General features: G+C 46.0%; 1 protein-coding gene across 1 annotated transcript in view; it reads left to right on the top strand.

The window, feature by feature from the left end:
• The first annotated feature begins 3,582 nt into the window (after window positions 1-3,582).
• Window positions 3,583-18,371, top strand: part of LOC139263108 (cadherin-related family member 2-like) — a 273,421-nt gene continuing 258,632 nt past the window's right edge. The window contains exons 1-2 of the mRNA XM_070878659.1: window positions 3,583-3,646; window positions 8,268-8,357. Of these exons, the coding sequence (XP_070734760.1) occupies window positions 3,583-3,646; window positions 8,268-8,357 (154 nt within the window). The remainder of the gene's footprint in view (window positions 3,647-8,267; window positions 8,358-18,371) is intronic.

Raw genomic sequence — 18,371 nt, forward strand, 5'->3', positions numbered from 1 at the left:
TGCCTCCTGTTGGCCAATAGATCCCGACCACACTCACTCACAGGGGTTCCACCCGCAGAGCTGCTAATGAAAAGGACACTCAAAACCAGGTTATCCCTTATACACCTTACTATGAAAGAAATTGTTGAGAGTAGGCGTCAGTCACAATGTGACTACCATGACAGGAATGCGAGGGCGCAATGTATTGATGTCAATGATCCTGTTTTTGTCCTTAGTTACGCTGCAGGGCCCAAATGCCTTGCAGGCACTGTGATTGCCAAAGAAGGGAGCAGGGTTTTAGTAGTTAAACTTACCAATGGACGAATCTGCCGCAAACATGTGGATCAAACTAAAAGGAGGTTCAGCAACCTCATAGAAGAAGCAGAGGAAGAACATGACATAGAGTTTACTCCACCACAGGTGACCGAACACCGGAACCAAGTGGAGGAGAGCCCAGTCACTGTGGGCAGTCCAGACAGGCCTGAGGCACCGCAAACAGCAGACACTCAGGCCAGCGCCCAACAACCGGAGCCCCAACTCGGGCGTTCTACAAGGGAGCGTAAACCACTGGAGTGACTTAACTTGTGATCCCAATAAGACTTTGGGGGGGAGGTGATGTCATGTATTCAACTATCATTGTAACCCATGTGTAAGCTGACCTAAGTTGTACACCTTGAGAACATTGACCACAAGGGGGTGAACTTGTGGGAGGCACTCCTAACCTGGACTTTCCAGTATAAAAGGGGAAGCTCCACCCACCTTCATCACTTGAGGTCTTGGTAATAAAGGTGACTGGTCACAGAGTATGGGCCTCGTGTGCATTTATACTGTATAGTAAGGACATATCAGATAGTACTGTTAGCTCTGAATCAGAAGGTTTAGGCTCAAGTCCCACTCCAGAGCCTTGAGCACATAATCTAGGTTGACACTTCAGTGCGGTACTCAGGGAGTGCTGTACTGTCTGAGTTACCATCCTTCAGATGAGAAGTTAAACAGACTCCGTCTCCGCTTCAGATGAATGTAAAGGATCCCATGCCACTATTCAAAGAAGAATCTTTATCTTGTAAAAAGGATGGGGAGGGGGCCTAATATAGGCCTTTAAACTTATGAAAGGTTAATAGAGTGGATACAGAGAGAATGTTTCCACTTGTGGCTAAGAACATAACTAGAGGCCATCAATATAAGATAGTCACCAAGAAGTCCAATAGGGAATTCAGAAGAAAATTCTTTATCCAAACAGTGATGAGAAAGTGAAACTCACTAGCTACCACAGGGAGTGGTTGAAGCGAATAGTATAGATGCATTTAAGGGGAGGCAATAAATGCTGGCCTTGCCAGCGACACCCACATCCCGTGAATGACTGAAGAAAAAACATTACATTCATCCTCTTAACCATCCGCATGGCAGTTGAGTAAAAACTAGTATGTAAATCTTACAAAGTGATGTTCATATTGGTACCTGCTCTTCAAATACTACCAAGGGATCACTTACAAACACCTGAGAGGGCAAACAGGGCCTTGGGTTAACATCTCAAATAAAAGACAGCGCCTCTAACAAAGCAGAGCTCCCTCACAACCTTCTGACTCAGAAGCAAGAGTGGTGCCACTGAGCCACTGCTAAAATCATTAATTTAAGTCAATTTCAATGAGCCAGAAAAAACACACACACATGGCATTAAAAATAATTTAGTAACTAGCAATAAAAGCCATTGAAAATAAAGCAAAAATAATTATGAAAAATGTCTCCACACGTTTAAGGGCTCCTTCATGCGTGAAGTCTCTCTTCGTGCCGATTACAGTTGGGTGGTTGAGCACTAAACAGGATACTGTCATAAATAATGAGAAAGTATGTACATAGCATTTACATATATTAAGGGCCTATTTAAGTATTAATATTTAAGAGCAATTGTTTGCCAGGCTGGAAATTCAGTGGGATTCCAAGGCAAATGAGGCGGGATCTTGCACAGGTCCCTACCTGCCCGATTCTGCTAGCTAGGAAGTATACCATGTATGTGTTTCCCAAAGCTCACTTCAGTTATACCTAAATTACTTTTGCATGACTTCTAGCCCTCATCCACTTTTTTTCAATTTCCTGTACCTTTTGAAGCAATTCTCATTAGCCTTCATGTCACTCCTGATCTTTTAAGAGAATTTATATTCCTCTTCCAATAACAGATTGATTTCCTCTTCAAATGTTTGAATCCGTTAATCTTTTCCATCAGAGACATCTGGTACCACAACAGGCACTTGCTTTGATATCAGTACTTGAGACAAAAAAATGGACTATCTTACGATGATAGATCATTTTCGGACAAATCCTGACAGCTCCACAGGTATTACAGTACTGCAATGGTAAATAAATCATTTAAGATGGAAATATGTAAGAACCATATTCAATCATGCAACTGGAAAATATCACTTGACCTTAGATGACTGCCTATTTAGTTCGAGGAAGACGTGTCTCAGGAAATGCAAATTTTTGTTCCAGTTTCAGAAGTATATAGCTAGTATTCCGTCATGCTTGTAACCTTATTTTGCCACAAAAAGAACCCTTGTCCCATGTGATTATTTTTTTTCCATAAACCTTTTAATTTGTTAGACTTGAACATATATTTATTGGTATTAAATCTACATTTTGTGAGAATAATTTCCTTTTGTATTTTACACGACCGACTGCCCTCGTGTTGTCTCTTGATGAAGATCAGTTATGATGTGCTGCAGTTCCCAGTTGGTTTCAACCTAGTTTTAATGGGTACTAAGAGCTTCTGTTGCTATGGCGATTCGAAGTTGAGTTAGCTGCCAGAAGTTACTCCAAACTGCCTCACTGCTACACATTGTTGCTGCTTGGTTGATTTATGCAATAAGCGCCACAGAATATTCCCTGGGAAACGTGCTGAGTCAGGATAATATGGACAGAAAGGTCCACAGAGTAAAAACTTGAAGAAGTTTAATAGAATGCAAAAGTGTTTTTCCAGGTATTGGCTGTTGGACCAAGGGGAATTGATGTGAGACCCAAAGTGCCGCAGCAATTTGAATGCTATTTACTTGCTTTCTAATTAAGTTTTTAACCTAAAGGTAAGATTAAGATTTTAATTAAGTTTTTAACCTAAAGGTAAGATTTTAACTGTAGTGTTGACCTTAAATGAGAGAAATTACAGGTTTACAAAGCTGATGTGAATGAATGGACCAGAAACCAAGAATCCATACAAATCTTTTTCAAATTAAGTACTGCCGTATCAAAGGGATTTAATTCATAATGGAGCCTAGAAACACAAGTTTTTCTTTTCATTGGATTCATTGTTTTAAATATTTGCTTTTGAATACTGTATTAATGTCCAATATTAACAGTTTGTCTTCACGGAAAATAATACTTGCATCCCTCGGAGTTTTGGGCATGTTCAAAGTATTTGTAGCTTCTCTTGAAGCTGCCATACCAATAACTCTTGTTTACCAACAGTAAGAAATGTGGAGGAAAACACAAATGGATAAAATTTACTATGTTTTCATATTTGGCAGGTATTGAACACTGCACCTGTCATACTTGACAGGTATTCACTTTTTATTTACCAGATAGTGTTTTATACATTTCAAAGGAATTGCAGAAATGGTGAATGAGCAAATGAAAATTCTTCAATGTTTATGTGCAATCTGCATTATTCTTATTTCAGGTAAGTGACTTTAACTTCCATACTCAATGATACTAACAATTAGCTGGTTAAACCATCAATCGCAAATTCACAGTGATATCCCAAATATAGAAATTGTGTATGAACGTGCCTTTGTTATATAGAGGTATCATCATCATAGGCAGTCCTTCGAATTTGAGGAAGACTTGCTTCCAGTCTAAAAGTGAGTTTTTAGGTGACTGAACAGTCCAATACGGAAATTACAGTCTCTGTCACAGGTGGGACAGACAGTCATTGAAGGAAACGGTGAGTTTGCCGCACGCTCCTTCCAGTGCACTTGTTTTCTGCATGCTCTTGGCGACGAGACTCGAGCTGCTCAGCGCCCTCTCGGATGCACTTCCTCCACTTAGAGGCGGTCTTTGGCCAGGGACTCCCAGGTGTCAGTGGGGATGTTGCATTTTATCAAGGAGGCTTTGAGGGTGTCCTTGAAACATTTCTTCTTGGGCTTGCTTGTCATGTAGGAGTTCCGAGTAGAGCGCTAGCTTTGGAAGTCTTGTGTCAGGCATGCAAACAATGTGGCCCGCCCAGCAGAGCTGGTCGAATGTGGTCAGTGCTTCGATGCTGGGGATGTTTGCCTGATTGAGGACGCTAACGTTAGTGCATCTGTCCTCCCAGGGGACTTGCAGGATCTTGCAGAGAAATCATTGGTAGTATTTCTCCAGCGATTTGAGGTGTCTACTGTATATGTATCTCTGAGCCATATAGGAGAGCAGGTATCACTACAGCCCTGTAGACCATGAACTTGGTGGCAGATTTGAGGGCCTGATCTTCGAACACTATCTTCCTCAGGTGGCCGAAGGCTGCGCTGGCGCACTGGAGGTGGTGTTGAACCTCGTCGTCGATGTCTGCCCTTGCTGTAATAGAGTTATATTGAGAGGCAGACAGAGAAGGCTGAATTTCCCTCCTTCCACCAGAGGAGAGTTGAGGTGTGGTTTCCGCCTGCTGTCTTGACACTTCAGCAACCCCGACCCATTTTTCTGGGTTGCAGCTCATTATCTCTAAGTCAAGCTCCAAGCAAGGTCTCCGCCCTCAAAAGGGAGCTCACCACTAATGAGCCCGCTTAGGCCCTTCAAAAAGGACCATCATTGGACCTTCCACCACTGTGCCAGATATTGCCACTGGCCCTTTCTTGGTGGTCCCTGGGGTTGGTGGTGTCAGCGGCAGGAAAATTGGCCAGGTAGGCTGACAGCCTTCAATGCTGAGACAGAGGGAGGAAAATCCAGGTTTGGGAGGAGCTGCGGGGTTGGCCTCCTGTCCTGATTTTCCGAGCCATGCCACCTGAGTTTGGGCGGTGCAGCGGAGGAAATTTCAGCCCTCAGGCTTAATCATCTGGGGGAATGAGGAAAACAAGTCCATTGTTGAAGAACGTATAGTATTCTCAGCAGGTTTGCTCAGTCAGTAACCAAGCCATACAGAACAGGAAGGTCTCAAGTTTGTTCCCTCAGCTGACTATGCTCAGCTGATCTCAATTGAGGCACAGTCGGGGCATTATAATTGGTGCTTAATTCTGCTTGGTTTGGGAAAAAACATAATCTAGGCTCCTGCTCCTGGGCTACTTAGCAACCCTGATGGAAATGCATGTGATTTGATATGTGCATGTGCCCTTGAAGAAAAATGGTGGGAATAACAATTCTAGAGTCCCCTGGATGTCTAGGGACTTACAGGGGAGGATAAAGAAAAAAAGGGACGCTTATGTCATATACCGACAGCTAAATACTGTAGCACCTCTAGAGGAATATAGGAAGTGCAGAGGTGAAATTAAAAAGGATATTAGGAATGCTAAGAGAGAGCATGAAAAATTCTTGGCAAGTAAAATTAAGAAAAACCCAAAGATGTTCTATAAATATATTAAAAGCAAGAGGATAACTAAAGAAAGGGTAGGGCTTATTAGAGACCATGAGGGTAATCTGTGTGTGGAGGCAGAAGATGTGGGTATGGTTCTTAATGAATATTTTGCATCTGTTTTCACAAAGGAAAGGGGCAATGCAGATACTTCTATCGAGGATAAGTGTGAAATTCTGGATGCAATAAACATAGTGAGAGAGGCGGTATTAAGGGGTTTAGCAGTTTTGAAAGTGGATAAGTCCCTAGGCCCGGATGAAATGCATCCCACGCTGTTGAGCAAAGCAAAAGAGGAAGTAGCAGAGGCCTTGATCATTTTCCAGTCCTCTTTGGATTCAGGCATGGTGCCGGAGGACTGGGGGACTGATAATGTGGTATCCTTGTTTAAGAAGGGAGAAAGAGATAGGCTGAGTAATTACAGGCCAATCAGCCTAACCTCAGTGGTGGGAAAATTATTGGAAAAAATGCCGAAGGACAGGATAAATCTACATTTAGAAAGGCAAGGATTAATCAGGGACAGTCAGCACAGATTTGTTAAGGGAAGATTATGTTTGACTAACCTGATTGAATTTTTCGAGGAGATCAGCAGGAGGGTTGATGAGGGTAGTGCATACGATGTAGTGTATATGGACTTTAGCAAAGCTTTTGGTAAGGTCCCACATGGCAGACTGGTCACAAAGGTAAAAATCCATGGGATCCAGGGCAAAGTGACAAGTTGGATCCAAAATTGGCTTAGAGGTAGGAAGCAAAGGGTAATCGTTGATGGATGTTTTTGTGACTGGAAGGATGTTTCCAGTGGGGGGTGCCACAGGGCTCAGTACTTGGTCCCTTGCTTTGTGTGGTACACAGTAATGATCTAGATTTGAATATAGGGGGTATGATTAAGAAGTTTTCAGATGACACTAAAATTGGCTGGTGGTTGATAATGAAGAGGAAAGTCATGGACTGTAGGAGGATATCAATCTACTGGTCAGGTGGGTAGAACAGTGGCAAATGGAATTTAATTTAGAGAGGTGTGAGGGAATACACTCGGGGAGGGCTAATAAGGAAAGGGTATACACATTAAACAGTAGGCCACATAGAAGTGTAGATGAACAAAGGGACCTTAGCGTGTTTGTCCACAGATCCCTGAAAGTAGCAGGCCAGGTGGATAAGGTGGTTAAGAAGGCATACGGAATGCTTGCCTTTATTGGCTGAGACATAGAATACAAGAGCAGGGAGGTTATGCTTAAATTATATAGGCCACAGCTGGAATACTGCATGCAGTTCTGGTCGCTGTATTATAGGAAGGACGTGATTGCACTGGAGAGGGTGCAGAGGAGATTTATGAGGATGCTGCCTGGAAAGAAGAATCTTAGCTATGAGAACAGATTGAATAGGCTGGGTTTGTTCTCCTTGGAACAGAGGAAGCTGAGGGGAGACCTCATTGAGGTGTATAAAATTTTGAGGGGCCTGGAGATAGTGGATAGCAAGGGCCTATTTCCCTTGATGGAAGGGTCAATTACGAGGGGGCATAGGTTTAAGGTGATTGGTGGAAGGTTTAGGGGGGATTTGAGGGGAAGGAAGCTTCTTCATGCAGACGGTTGTGGGGGTCTAGAACTCACTGCCTGGAAAGGTGGTAGAGGCAGAAACCCTCACCACATTTAAAAGGTGCTTGGATGGGCACTTGAAGTGCCGTAACCTGCAAGGTTCCGAACCTAGAGCTGGTAAGTGGGATTAGACTGGATAACATCTTGTTGACTGGTGCAGATACGATGATAAATACTTCAGGGAATCTAAGATAGCCAGAGTGATATCCTGGACTAGTCTCGATCGTCTGGATGGGTTGGAGAGGAATTTTCCCAGATATTTTTCCCCAATTGGCCAAGTTTTTTTATCTGTTTTTTTGCCTCTCCCAGGAGATCACATGGCTCTGGGTGGGGTGGAATGTAAGATGTTGCGATGCATGGGGTGTCACAATTGTGTGGGGCGGACTGGTTGAGCCGGATGCTTTTTACCTGTCCGCCATCGTACATTGTTCATAGGTTTATATGTAACCTACAGGGCTGCTGACTGAGGGCCGTGTGGCTCTTTTTCGGCTGGCGTGGACATAATGGGCCAAGATGGCCTCCTTCTGCGCTGTAAGTTTCTATGTTTTATGTTTCTATGTTTCTATATCAGTTGAGGACAGCTTTGGGCTCTTTACCTCAGTAGTGGAAAAGAGCAACATGAATAACAGTTATTTGAGTGGGGAGCATGTGGGAGTCAACACCTTCAGGCAGGTGAGGGGGAAGGAAATTAAGAATTGCTAGATGAAACAAGATCAAGGTCTGTCTAGTTTGCCTTCTACCATCCTAAATATTACAATGATAATGGAGTTGTTGACTAATCACGGCAATCAACCTCTATCAATGAGTCTACAACAGACGCAAACATGAGGCGAGGAAAGCCCTTAGTGGTGGACAGCTTTGGGTATCATGGATCCAAAGTCACCTGTTCCTCACAAGCATGCTACCTGCTTGGGAAGAGAATAAATGGCTGAGAGAAAAAAAATGCCAATTGATGTGCATAGTGAAAGTGCAAGCAAACACTTCAACCTTGGAGTATTCCCGTGTGTAAAAATGTCCAAACTAACAGCGTTGGGTTGGTAGTTAGCCATTCAGAAGGCGCACATACATTAATCTTCAACTGAAGTAATTCAATGCATTCCATGGGACACTTTCGTAGTATGCCTAAGTTGAATAAATTAGTTTAAAATATTGATTGTTTTTCTATTTTACAGAAAAGTCTGCATTAATTTGGTCACAAAATCTGGCTCCAACATTTATGACAAATATGACCGTTGTACACGTAACTGAAAATGCACCAAGAGGTAAACCAATATAAATCGATAAAAGTTAAATGTGAGCGATGTTCTAAATATGTAAATATTCTCTGTCCAATATTATTAATTTTGACCTTGATGTCTCATTAAGCGCAATGAACTGAAACCCAAATGAAAAGTTGTCCTGACAGGTTAATTTTGAGCTATTTGATGAAGCTGTAATGGCTGATTAATGATGTCCCGCTCGGAGACCAGTGCCATGGTGGCAGGGTGTGAAACCTGCGGCATTGGACTGCTGGGCCGCAGAGCATCTGGTGTTCAATTGCCAATGCTGCCGCAGAAGTTTGGTCAATTTTTAAGGCCGATCTCCATGAGTCTACTGGCCTTGCAAGCGCCATGAAAACGATTCAAATGAATTACAATGGGTCCCACGGTAAATTCCCTGTACTCAGCCACTGCAAACCTCATAATTCTTCCAATACGGAATGGGCACGGGAAGTCCTCCAGTTTGTTTCATGAAGAATTTCACTAGCTCACGCTAAGTTACCTGAATTTGGAGAGTTGCACTTTTCCTGCTGTTTTGACTTGCAAAATGAAAGTTGTCCATTATAGTTAGTGCATTTTTTTTCTACTTCTGCCTGCCGTTATTTTTTTCGCAAATTCAGCTTTCCTGTAGTGCACACCTCTGATAGCAGAATTCTTGCTGCCACCCATCACCAGTGTAGCCCTATGCTCAGCCTACAATTCACCTGGAGTGAAAGGAGAAGCGAGGATGCAAGTAGTTTGAGGAGCCATCGTGAGTGGCTGAGAACATGTGCAACACTTATGCGTTCCTCAAATTCTGCCCTCTTGAGCATCCCTGATTATAATCGCTCAACCATTGGTGGCCATGCCTAGGCCCTAAGCTCTGGAATTCCCTGCCTAAACCTCTCCGCCACTCTACCTCTCTTTTCCCCTTCAAGATGCTCCTTAAAACCTACCTTTTTGACCAAGCTTTTGGTCACCTGCCCTAATTTTTCCTTATGTGGCTCGGTGTCAAATTTTTTATCTCATAATACTCCTGTGAGGTGCCTTGGGATGTTTCACTATGTTAAAGATGCTATCTAAATGCAAGTTGTTGTTGTTGTTACGTGAGTGAAAGGAGACCTTGGCCTTTGACCATCATCAAGTTGGAGCTGTGGTTTTGCTGACGGGATATCGAGGAGCTGTTATCTGAGATCAGTGTTTTGCTGATGGCATTGCTGATGTGGCATCATGCTGTGGGCAGAGTACAGGCATTTCTTAACTTTCAGTCACTTACATTTATTGAAGCATACTCTTCCTCCACCCTGAGAACTTTGTTGGGCATTTGCTCCAATGCCCTATGGAGGTGAAAGCGTTTCATTCACTCTGTCCTTTTTCTCCTCTTATGCCTGCTACACATGTGCTCTATTGGAACAGACCAGGAGCTAAATTGGATAGCCCCCGAAAATGGCTCAAGGATCACGATGTGCGATTACCCCGCTTTCATTCAATGTAATGCATGCAGCACGCCATCTTCGTGCTGCCTGCTCATTATCATGGTTTCTGCATGCAGCCAGCACTAATCCCGCTGTTCATTGGTTGCAAGGAGACCAATATCATTACTTGCTAGCACTACTTAAAGATAGCCTGTGCTGGTTAAAGCTAGTCTGCACCTCTTAAAGGGAAGGTGCATTGTAGCTGCAAAAGGTTCTGACATTATTCGGAATTGTTATATATATAAACCTGTATGTACCTTGTGTAGCCACCAGAGGGCTCATCCCCTGGAGTCCCAAGGGATCCCACAATCCCTTGGGAGCACCTGTACTTAAGGAGGCCTCACAGGCTGGAGAGGCAGTCTGGAGACCTGCAATAAAAGACTACGGCCATACTTTACTTTGAGCTCACAGTATCCAGTCAGACTCTTTATCCATACATAACTGGCGATGAGACACAGATGACGAACCCAAAGATGCAGAGAACATCCTGGAGAAATTTTCAGAGGGAGATGATTGGGAAACCTTCGTGGACTCAACCAATACTCCGTGGCCAACGAGCTGGAAGGAGAAGCGAATGCTGCCAAACGAAGGGTGATTCTCCTCACCATCTGCGGGACACCAACGTATGGCCTCATGAAAAATCTGCTTGCTCCAGCGAAACTCACAGAGAAATCATATGATGATTTGTGCACACTGGTCCGGGAGCATCTGAACATGAAGGAAAGCGCTCTGATGGCGAGATAACGGTTCTACACCTACAAAAGGTCTGAAGGCCAGGAAGTGGCAAGCTACGTTGCCGAGCTGAGATGCCTTGCAGGACATTGCGAATTTGAATGACATTTGGAGCACATGCTCAGAGACTCTTTCGTAGTTGGCATTGACCATGAAGTGATACTTCACAAACTTTTCACTGTAGAGTCCCCAACCTTGAGTAAGGTCATAGCGATAGCCCAGGCATTCATTGCCACCAGTGACAATACTAAGCAAATCTCTCAGCACACGAGTGCTGCTACAAGTACTGTGAACAAAGTGATGTTGTTTTCAAATCGCAACGTACAGGGCAGGCCCCACATGCCTGCAGCTGCACGTCCGCAGATGTCTCAGAGTCCACCATCAAGGGTGATGACTGCAAGGCCATGAACACCTTGTTGGCGCTGCAGGGGTGATCATCGTTTCCATTCATGCCGCTTCAAAGGGTACATTTGCAAGGGCTGTAGAACAATGGCACACCTCCAACGTATGTGCAGGCAAGCCCAAATCCTGCTAATCCTGCAAACCACCATGTTGTAGAGGAGGACAGATCCACGACGGATCACGACGAGCCAGAGCCTCAGACCAAGGAGGCAGAGGTATATGGGGTGTACATATTTACCACAAAGTGTCCCCCAATAATGCTGAAGGTTGAATTAAATGGACTCCCGGTGTCAATGGACCTGGACATAGGTGCGAGTCAGTCCATTATGAGCAAAAAGACTTTCGATAGATTGTGGTGCAGCAAGGCCTCAAGGCCAGCCCTGACTCCTATTCGCACGAAACTGAGAACTTACACAAAGCAACTGATTCCGGTAATCGTCAGTGCTACTGTAAAGGTCTCCTACGATGGAGTGGTGCACAAGCTACCACTCTGGGTGGTACCGGGCAATAGTCCCACGCTGCTCGGCAGGAGCTGGCTGGGAAAGATACGCTGGAACTGGGACGACTGGCTGGGAAAGATCTCATCTGCTGACGACACTTCGTGTGCCCAGGTCTTAAACAATTTCCCCTCGCTGTTCAAACCAGGCACCGGGAAGTTCCAAGGAGCAAAAGTGCAGATCCACCTAATTCCGGGGGCGCGACCCATCCATCACAAGGCAAGAGCAGTACCATATAATGAGAGAGAGGGTGGAGATTGAGCTGGACCGGGTGCAACGAGAGGGCATTATTTCGCCGATCGAATTCAACGAGTGGGCCAGTCCGATTATTCCAGTCCTCAAGGGAGACGGCACCGTCAGAATCTGTGGTGATTACAAAGTAACTATCAATCGTTTCTCCCTGCAGGATCAATACCCACTACCAAAGGCTGATGACCTTTTTGCGAAGCTGGCGGGAGGAAAGACATTCACAAAGCTGGACTTGATCTCGGCCTACATGACGCAGGAGCTGGAGGAATCATCGAAGGGCCTCACCTGCATCAACACGCACAAAGGTGTCTTCATTTACAACAGATGCTCGTTTGGGATTCGATCAGCCGCGGCGATATTCCAGAGAAACATGGATAGCTTACTGAAGTCAGTCCCACGCATGGTGGTCTTCCAGGACGACATCTCGGTTACAAGTCAGGACACAGTCGAGCATCTGCAGAACCTGGAGGAGGTTATTAGTCGACTCAACCGCGTGGGGCTCAGGTTAAAATGCTCGCAGTGCATTTTCCTGGTGCCTGAAGTGGAGTTCCTGGGGAGAAGAATCGCGGCGGATGGCATCAGGCCCACTGATTCGAAGACGGAGGCAGTCGAGAACGCACCGAGGCCACAGAACATGACAGAGCTATGGTCGTTTCTAGGACTCCTGAACTACTTTGGTAACTTCTTACCAGGTCTCAGCGCACTGTTAGAACCACTGCACGCCTTGCTGCGTAAAGGAGACAAATAGGTATGGGGCAAAAGCCAAGAAAATGCCTTTGTAAAAGCTAGAAAATTGTTATGCTCAAACAAATTGCTTGTGTTGTATGATCCATGAAAGTGTTTGGTACTAGCATGTGATGCGTCGTCGTACAGGCGTCGGGTGTGTATTGCAACAAGCTAATGATTTGGGGAAATTGTAATTGGTTGCTTATGCATCCAGAAGTCTGTCTAAGGCTGAGAGAGCCTACAGCATGATTGCAAAAGAAGCGTTAGTGTGTGTTTATGGGGTAAAGAAAATGCATCAATATCTGTTTGGGCTCAAATTTGAATTGGAAACTGACCATAAGCCACTGATATCCCTTTTTTCCGAAAGTAAGGGGATGAATACGAATGCATCGGCCCGCATCCACAGATGGGCGCTCACGTTGTCCGCATACAACTACGCCATCCGCCACAGGCCAGGCACAGAAAACTGTGCCGATGCTCTCAGTAGGCTGCCATTGCCCACCACGGGGGTGGAAATGTCCCAGCCCGCAGATTTAGTCATGGTAATGGAAGCATTCGAGAGTGAGCAATCACCCGTCACAGCCCGACAGATTAGAACCTGGACAAGCCAGGACCCCTTACTGTCCCTCGTATAAAATTGTGTGCTTCACGGGAGCTGGTCCAGTGTCCCAGTGGAACTGCAGGAAGAGGTAAAGCCGTACCAGCAGCGCAAAGATGAAATGTCTATACAGGCAGACTGTCTTCTGTGGGGTAATCGGGTAGTGGTCCCCAAGAAGGGCAGGGACACTTCCATCAGTGATCGCCACAGTACTCACCCAGGCATTGTAATGATAAAAGCGATAGCCAGATCCCACGTGTGGTGGCCCGGTATCGATGCGGACTTAGAGTCCTACGTGCACAAATGTAATACATGCTCGTAGTTAAGCAATGCACCCAGGGAGGCGCCACTAAGTTTATGGTCGTGGCCCTCCAAACCGTGGTCCAGGGTCCATGTCGACTATGCAGGCCCATTTTTCAGTAAAATGTTCCTACTGGTTGTAGATGCATACTCCAAATGGATTGAATATGAGATAATGTCAGCAAGCACGTCCGCTGCCACCACTGAAAGCCTGCAGGCTATATTTGCCACCCACGGCCTGCCTGGTGTCCTTGTGAGCGACAACGGGCTATGTTTCACCAGTGCCGAGTTCAAAGAGTTCATGACCCGTAATGGGATTAAACATTTTACATCTGCCCCGTTCAAACCAGCATCCAATGGTCAGGCAGAGAGAGCAGTGCAAACCATCAAGCAGAGCTCACCGCAGACTCGCTTATCCCGAGTCCTGCTTAGCTACCACACGAGACCCCACTCGCTCACTGGGATTCCACCCGCTGAACTGCTCATGAAAAGGGCACTTAAGACAAGGCTCTCGTTAGTCCACCCTGACCTACATGAACAGGTAGAGAGCAGGAGGCTTCAACAAAGTACATATGATAGCGCAAATGTGTCACGCGAAATTGAAATCAATGATCGTGAATTTGTGTTGAACTATGGACAAAGTCCCAAGTGGCTTCCCGGCACTATTGTGGCCAAAGAGGGGAGCAGGGTGTTTCGGGCCAAACTTTCAAATGGACTCATTCACCGGAAACACTTGGACCAAATCAAACTCAAATTCACGGACTATCCTGAGCAACCCACATTGGACCCTACCTTCTATGACCCTCCAACATACACACAAGTGGCAACCGACACCGCGGTTGACCACAAAGCAGAACCCATCACCCGCAGCAGCCCAGCAGGACTCACCACACCAGGCAGCCCAGCAAGGCCAGCTGCACAGCAGCCCAGCGAGGGCCCAACAAACAATTCACCAAAACCAGCATTTGCACTGAGACGATCAACTAGGCAAAGAAAGGCCCCAGATCCACTTAACTTGTAAATAGTTATACTGTTGACTTTGGGGCGGGGGGGGGGGGAGTGTTGTTATATATGTAAACCTGTATATACCTTGTGTAGCCACCAGAGGGCTCATCCCCTGGAGCCCCCAGGGATCCCACAATCCCTTGGGAGCACCTGTACTTAAGGAGGCTTCACAGGCTGGAGAGGCACTCTGGAGACCTGCAATAAAAGACTAAGGTCACACTTTACTTTGAGCTCAAAGTATCCAGTCAGACTCTTTATCCATACATAACAGGAATAGTGTTGTGTAACAAAGAACAATGATTGACCATGGGAGAGAGCGTGTACCAAGGTGTTCCTACACTGCGCTGGAGGTCTTGGTGGAGGAGGTGGAAAGGAGGAGAGATGTCCTGTATCCTCAAGGGAGGCAGGAGGCCCTCCAGAAGCAGGATGAGAAGGCAGTGGGAACAGAAAAGCACGGAGATTAATGCCAGGAGTGCAGCCCCAAGAATCTGGATGCGGAGACGCAAGAAGTTTAATGACCTCACACGAGTGGTCAAGGTCAGTGAATTCATCTTCAAATGCCATATCCTACCACTGACACCACTAGCCTCAGCCACTGCTTAAATTCACCACACCCCCGACCAACAATCAACTACCAACAATTGCGATCAATCAGGACTCATACCCAACATTCATATGCTTTGACTCACTGTTAGTGAAAATAAATTCACATAGACTCTGGTAAGGTAAGAGAGACAACTTTATTGCTAACAGAGCTCTGGGAGAAGAGTTGAGGTCCCGCGACTTGCGAAGCACCTTCTCCCCGAGTGCCTGATGCCACGGGGTTATAAGCAGTTTACAGAGGGCGGAATACAATCATTTAAATTCATTTACATACAACCAATCAATCCATATGGCAACGCAATTCATTTACATACAACCATTCAATCCATATGGCAATGCAATTCATTTACATACAACCAATCATATTGTTGCACAACTTTTTAGTCCTAGTGAAACCTGATAGTATGGCGTGAGTTTGGGGGCCCTTCCTCTGTATCTTCTTTTGTGGTTAGTTATTCTGTTGCAAAGCTTTCTATGAAACAGTGGCCTGCACCTGGCCATGAGTCACTTGTTGCTGTAGAGTTCATTAGGCTTCTTGGTACAAAGTTCATTTAGTGAAAAGGCAGATAGTTGGCTTACCCCATCATGCTTTGCTATGTCCGCAAATCCACTCCAACACTCACGCTCACACCTAGCATTTTTGCAAGCCTCACCCCCACATCTCACAGCTTGCACACACTGCCATCTATTAAAGCATGACAGCCACATCACCCAAACATATTGCACGACACTCACTGACACACTTCCCTCTCTCTTGCAGAAGAAGGTGGCACACAACTGGAGGCCGCAGGAACTGACTGGAGTAGGATAGGCCCAGCTGCTTGCATATTCTAACCCCGTGGAGGAGATGGTGCTGGCCATTATTGGAAGGGCCATTGCTGAGGCCGTGGCCACCAGTGGGGCTGAATCCATTGAAGATGACGGTATCCTCATACCTAATCCTTCTTCTCACAACCCACTTCTCCCTCATCCCACAATCTCTTCTGACTTACAAGCTGTGGATGGTGTAAACATGCACTTCTTACTTGCCCCTGTCCCATTACCACAAGCTTACATTTGTCCCTTTTTTTTAAAGATACCTAAGAACTGCAACCTGGCCAGGCAGTGGAGGAAGACCAAGAAGACAATGATGATGAAGACACGTCGTCACTTGATTTTACATACGCAGTCACCAACTCAGATACTGACACCGCGCGTAACTTAGAGGATAGCATAGAGGTGGGATCCGCACATGGTGAGACACCAGCGTTGTGCGTTGCAGCCAGGGCAGGGGGCAAAGATAACACAGGTGCCAGCTCATGGGTTCTGCTGCAGAAGACTCAGATGAGGACCTCAATGGACCAGGCTGCAGAAAAAGGCTGACGGGTGCACCAAGCATTTGGAAGCCTGCCAGAAAGCCTCTATTCAATGTCAAGGAGTATGGATGAGTCCGACACCAATTTGGCACAGGACTTTGCGCACAGCTTGGAGCATGGAACTGGTGGCCAACTCCTTCAACACACTTGTGGACCCAACCGTGATGCAGCATCTGATGGCCAATGTCTCAGCTTCCATTGCAGTACAAGCAGCAGCCACCAAATGTCTGAATGCTGCAGTGGAAGCTCAGACTGATGTCAGGGAAGGTCAGCTTGCTGCCATGCAAGCTTAGACTGCTGCCATTGTGGCTGTTTTACCAGTTTTCATAGGGGCTGGCAGGGTATCACAACAGTCCAGCAATATGTCCTCCAACTGATTGCTGAGGCACTGTCTCATGGGGGTGGCAGTGACTCTATGAAGAACAAACTTGTTGTCCTCTCTCAAGATGACAGCATTCGTGATCCCACCCCTGCTACTCCGCCAATCCCCTTGCTGTTGTTTCAGCCAACCAGCCCAGACTGGTGCCGCCCATGCTGAGATGGTACAGTCTGAAGCCGGGTCTTCAATGCCCCTAGCTGCTCGAGGTTGTCCTCCGAGGCCATCTGTAGTCTCCTTCACTGAAGAATGAAAGACTTGCATTTATATAGTGCCTTTCAAGACCTCAGGATGTCCCAAATTAGTTTACAGTCACTGAAGTAGTTTTTGAAATGTAGCCACCTTTGTATTGTTAGCAGCCTTTCACCAGCCATGCTGCAGCCACTGGGGTAGCACTATGCAGGACTACGGGACAGGTAAAGGCAGACAGAAGACAGGTGTGAATAGCTTTCGTTTTTATGCCATGAATTGATTTAAAAATTTTGTTTGGAATGTGCATTTTGTGTTGGCTTTTATTTTTGCATTGTGGCTAAGGTGACAATGTGATAGTCAGTATCAGATAATGAAAGTAAGGAGTGTGGGTCTGTTGGTGAATTGGGAATTGGGGTTGAGGTTACTGGTATCTTACTTAAATTAGTTCTTCGTGTACAACCCAGGCAGAAACCATATGTCTAGGTTGCAGCTTCCCCTCCTCTTCCTCTTCTTCCAGCTCCTCCTCCACCACATCCTTCTACTCCTCAGCTTCTTGCCTGATAGGTGGTGGCAAGGACTGTTCCCTCATGATGTCAAGGTTGTGTAGCATGTAGCATGCAGCATAATACCACAAATCCTGAGAGCCATTGAGCCGAATACTGCAGGGCTCCTTCAGGGGGGGTCCAGGCAATGGAATCGTTGCTTCAGAATGCCAGTGCTCTGCTCTATCAAATTTCTTGTGGTAGCATGATTCTCATGTGTGCTTGGATTGCGAACTGGACTCATGAGCAATGTCGTCGCAGATAACCCTTGTCTCCCAGTAGATACCCTTTGGTTTGCTGTCATGGTTGAAATACAGAGGACTACCAAAGAATGAATGCGTCATGGCTGCTACCAGGGTACTGGGCATTGACTTGCATGATGAGCTGCCTAGCAGCTGCATGTTGAGGGAGTGGAATCCATTTTGGTTTCGGTACACGACAGATTTGACATGAGGTGCACACAAAGCAATGTGTGTCCAGTCAATGACACCCTGCACCAGGAGGAAGCCTTCAATCCTTGAAAACCCTGGTGCTCGCTCTGCCTGCTTCTCTCTGGCAAGAGGGAATTAAATTAAGTTCTCTTTGTACAGAGAGCCTCAGTGACCTCCCTTATGCAGCAGTGCACTACAAACTGTGAGATGTTGCTAATATCTCCAGCACCAGCCTGGAAGGAGCCAGACGCATAAACGTTCATCGTCATGGTTATCTTCACAGCCACTGGTAATGCGGTCCTTGCCCTGCTCTGAGGTTGGAGACGTGGCTGCAGCAGTTGGCAGATTTCAGTGATGACCTCTTTAGTGAAGCACAGATATCTCTTCAACATTGGTCGTCATTGAGGTTTCGATCCTGGGTGGATATGGCCTCCTGCTGAGCAGCCTCCTGATGAGAGCCCTTCTCTCCCCCTCCTTCTAGCAGCTTGTCCTGCTTTGTGTGACCTCGACTCAATCTCCTAGTCATGCTCGATTCCATTAAGAAGGCCTACTAGT

Source organism: Pristiophorus japonicus, chromosome 1 (genome assembly GCF_044704955.1).
Source record: "Pristiophorus japonicus isolate sPriJap1 chromosome 1, sPriJap1.hap1, whole genome shotgun sequence".
Classification (NCBI taxonomy): domain Eukaryota; kingdom Metazoa; phylum Chordata; class Chondrichthyes; family Pristiophoridae; genus Pristiophorus; species Pristiophorus japonicus.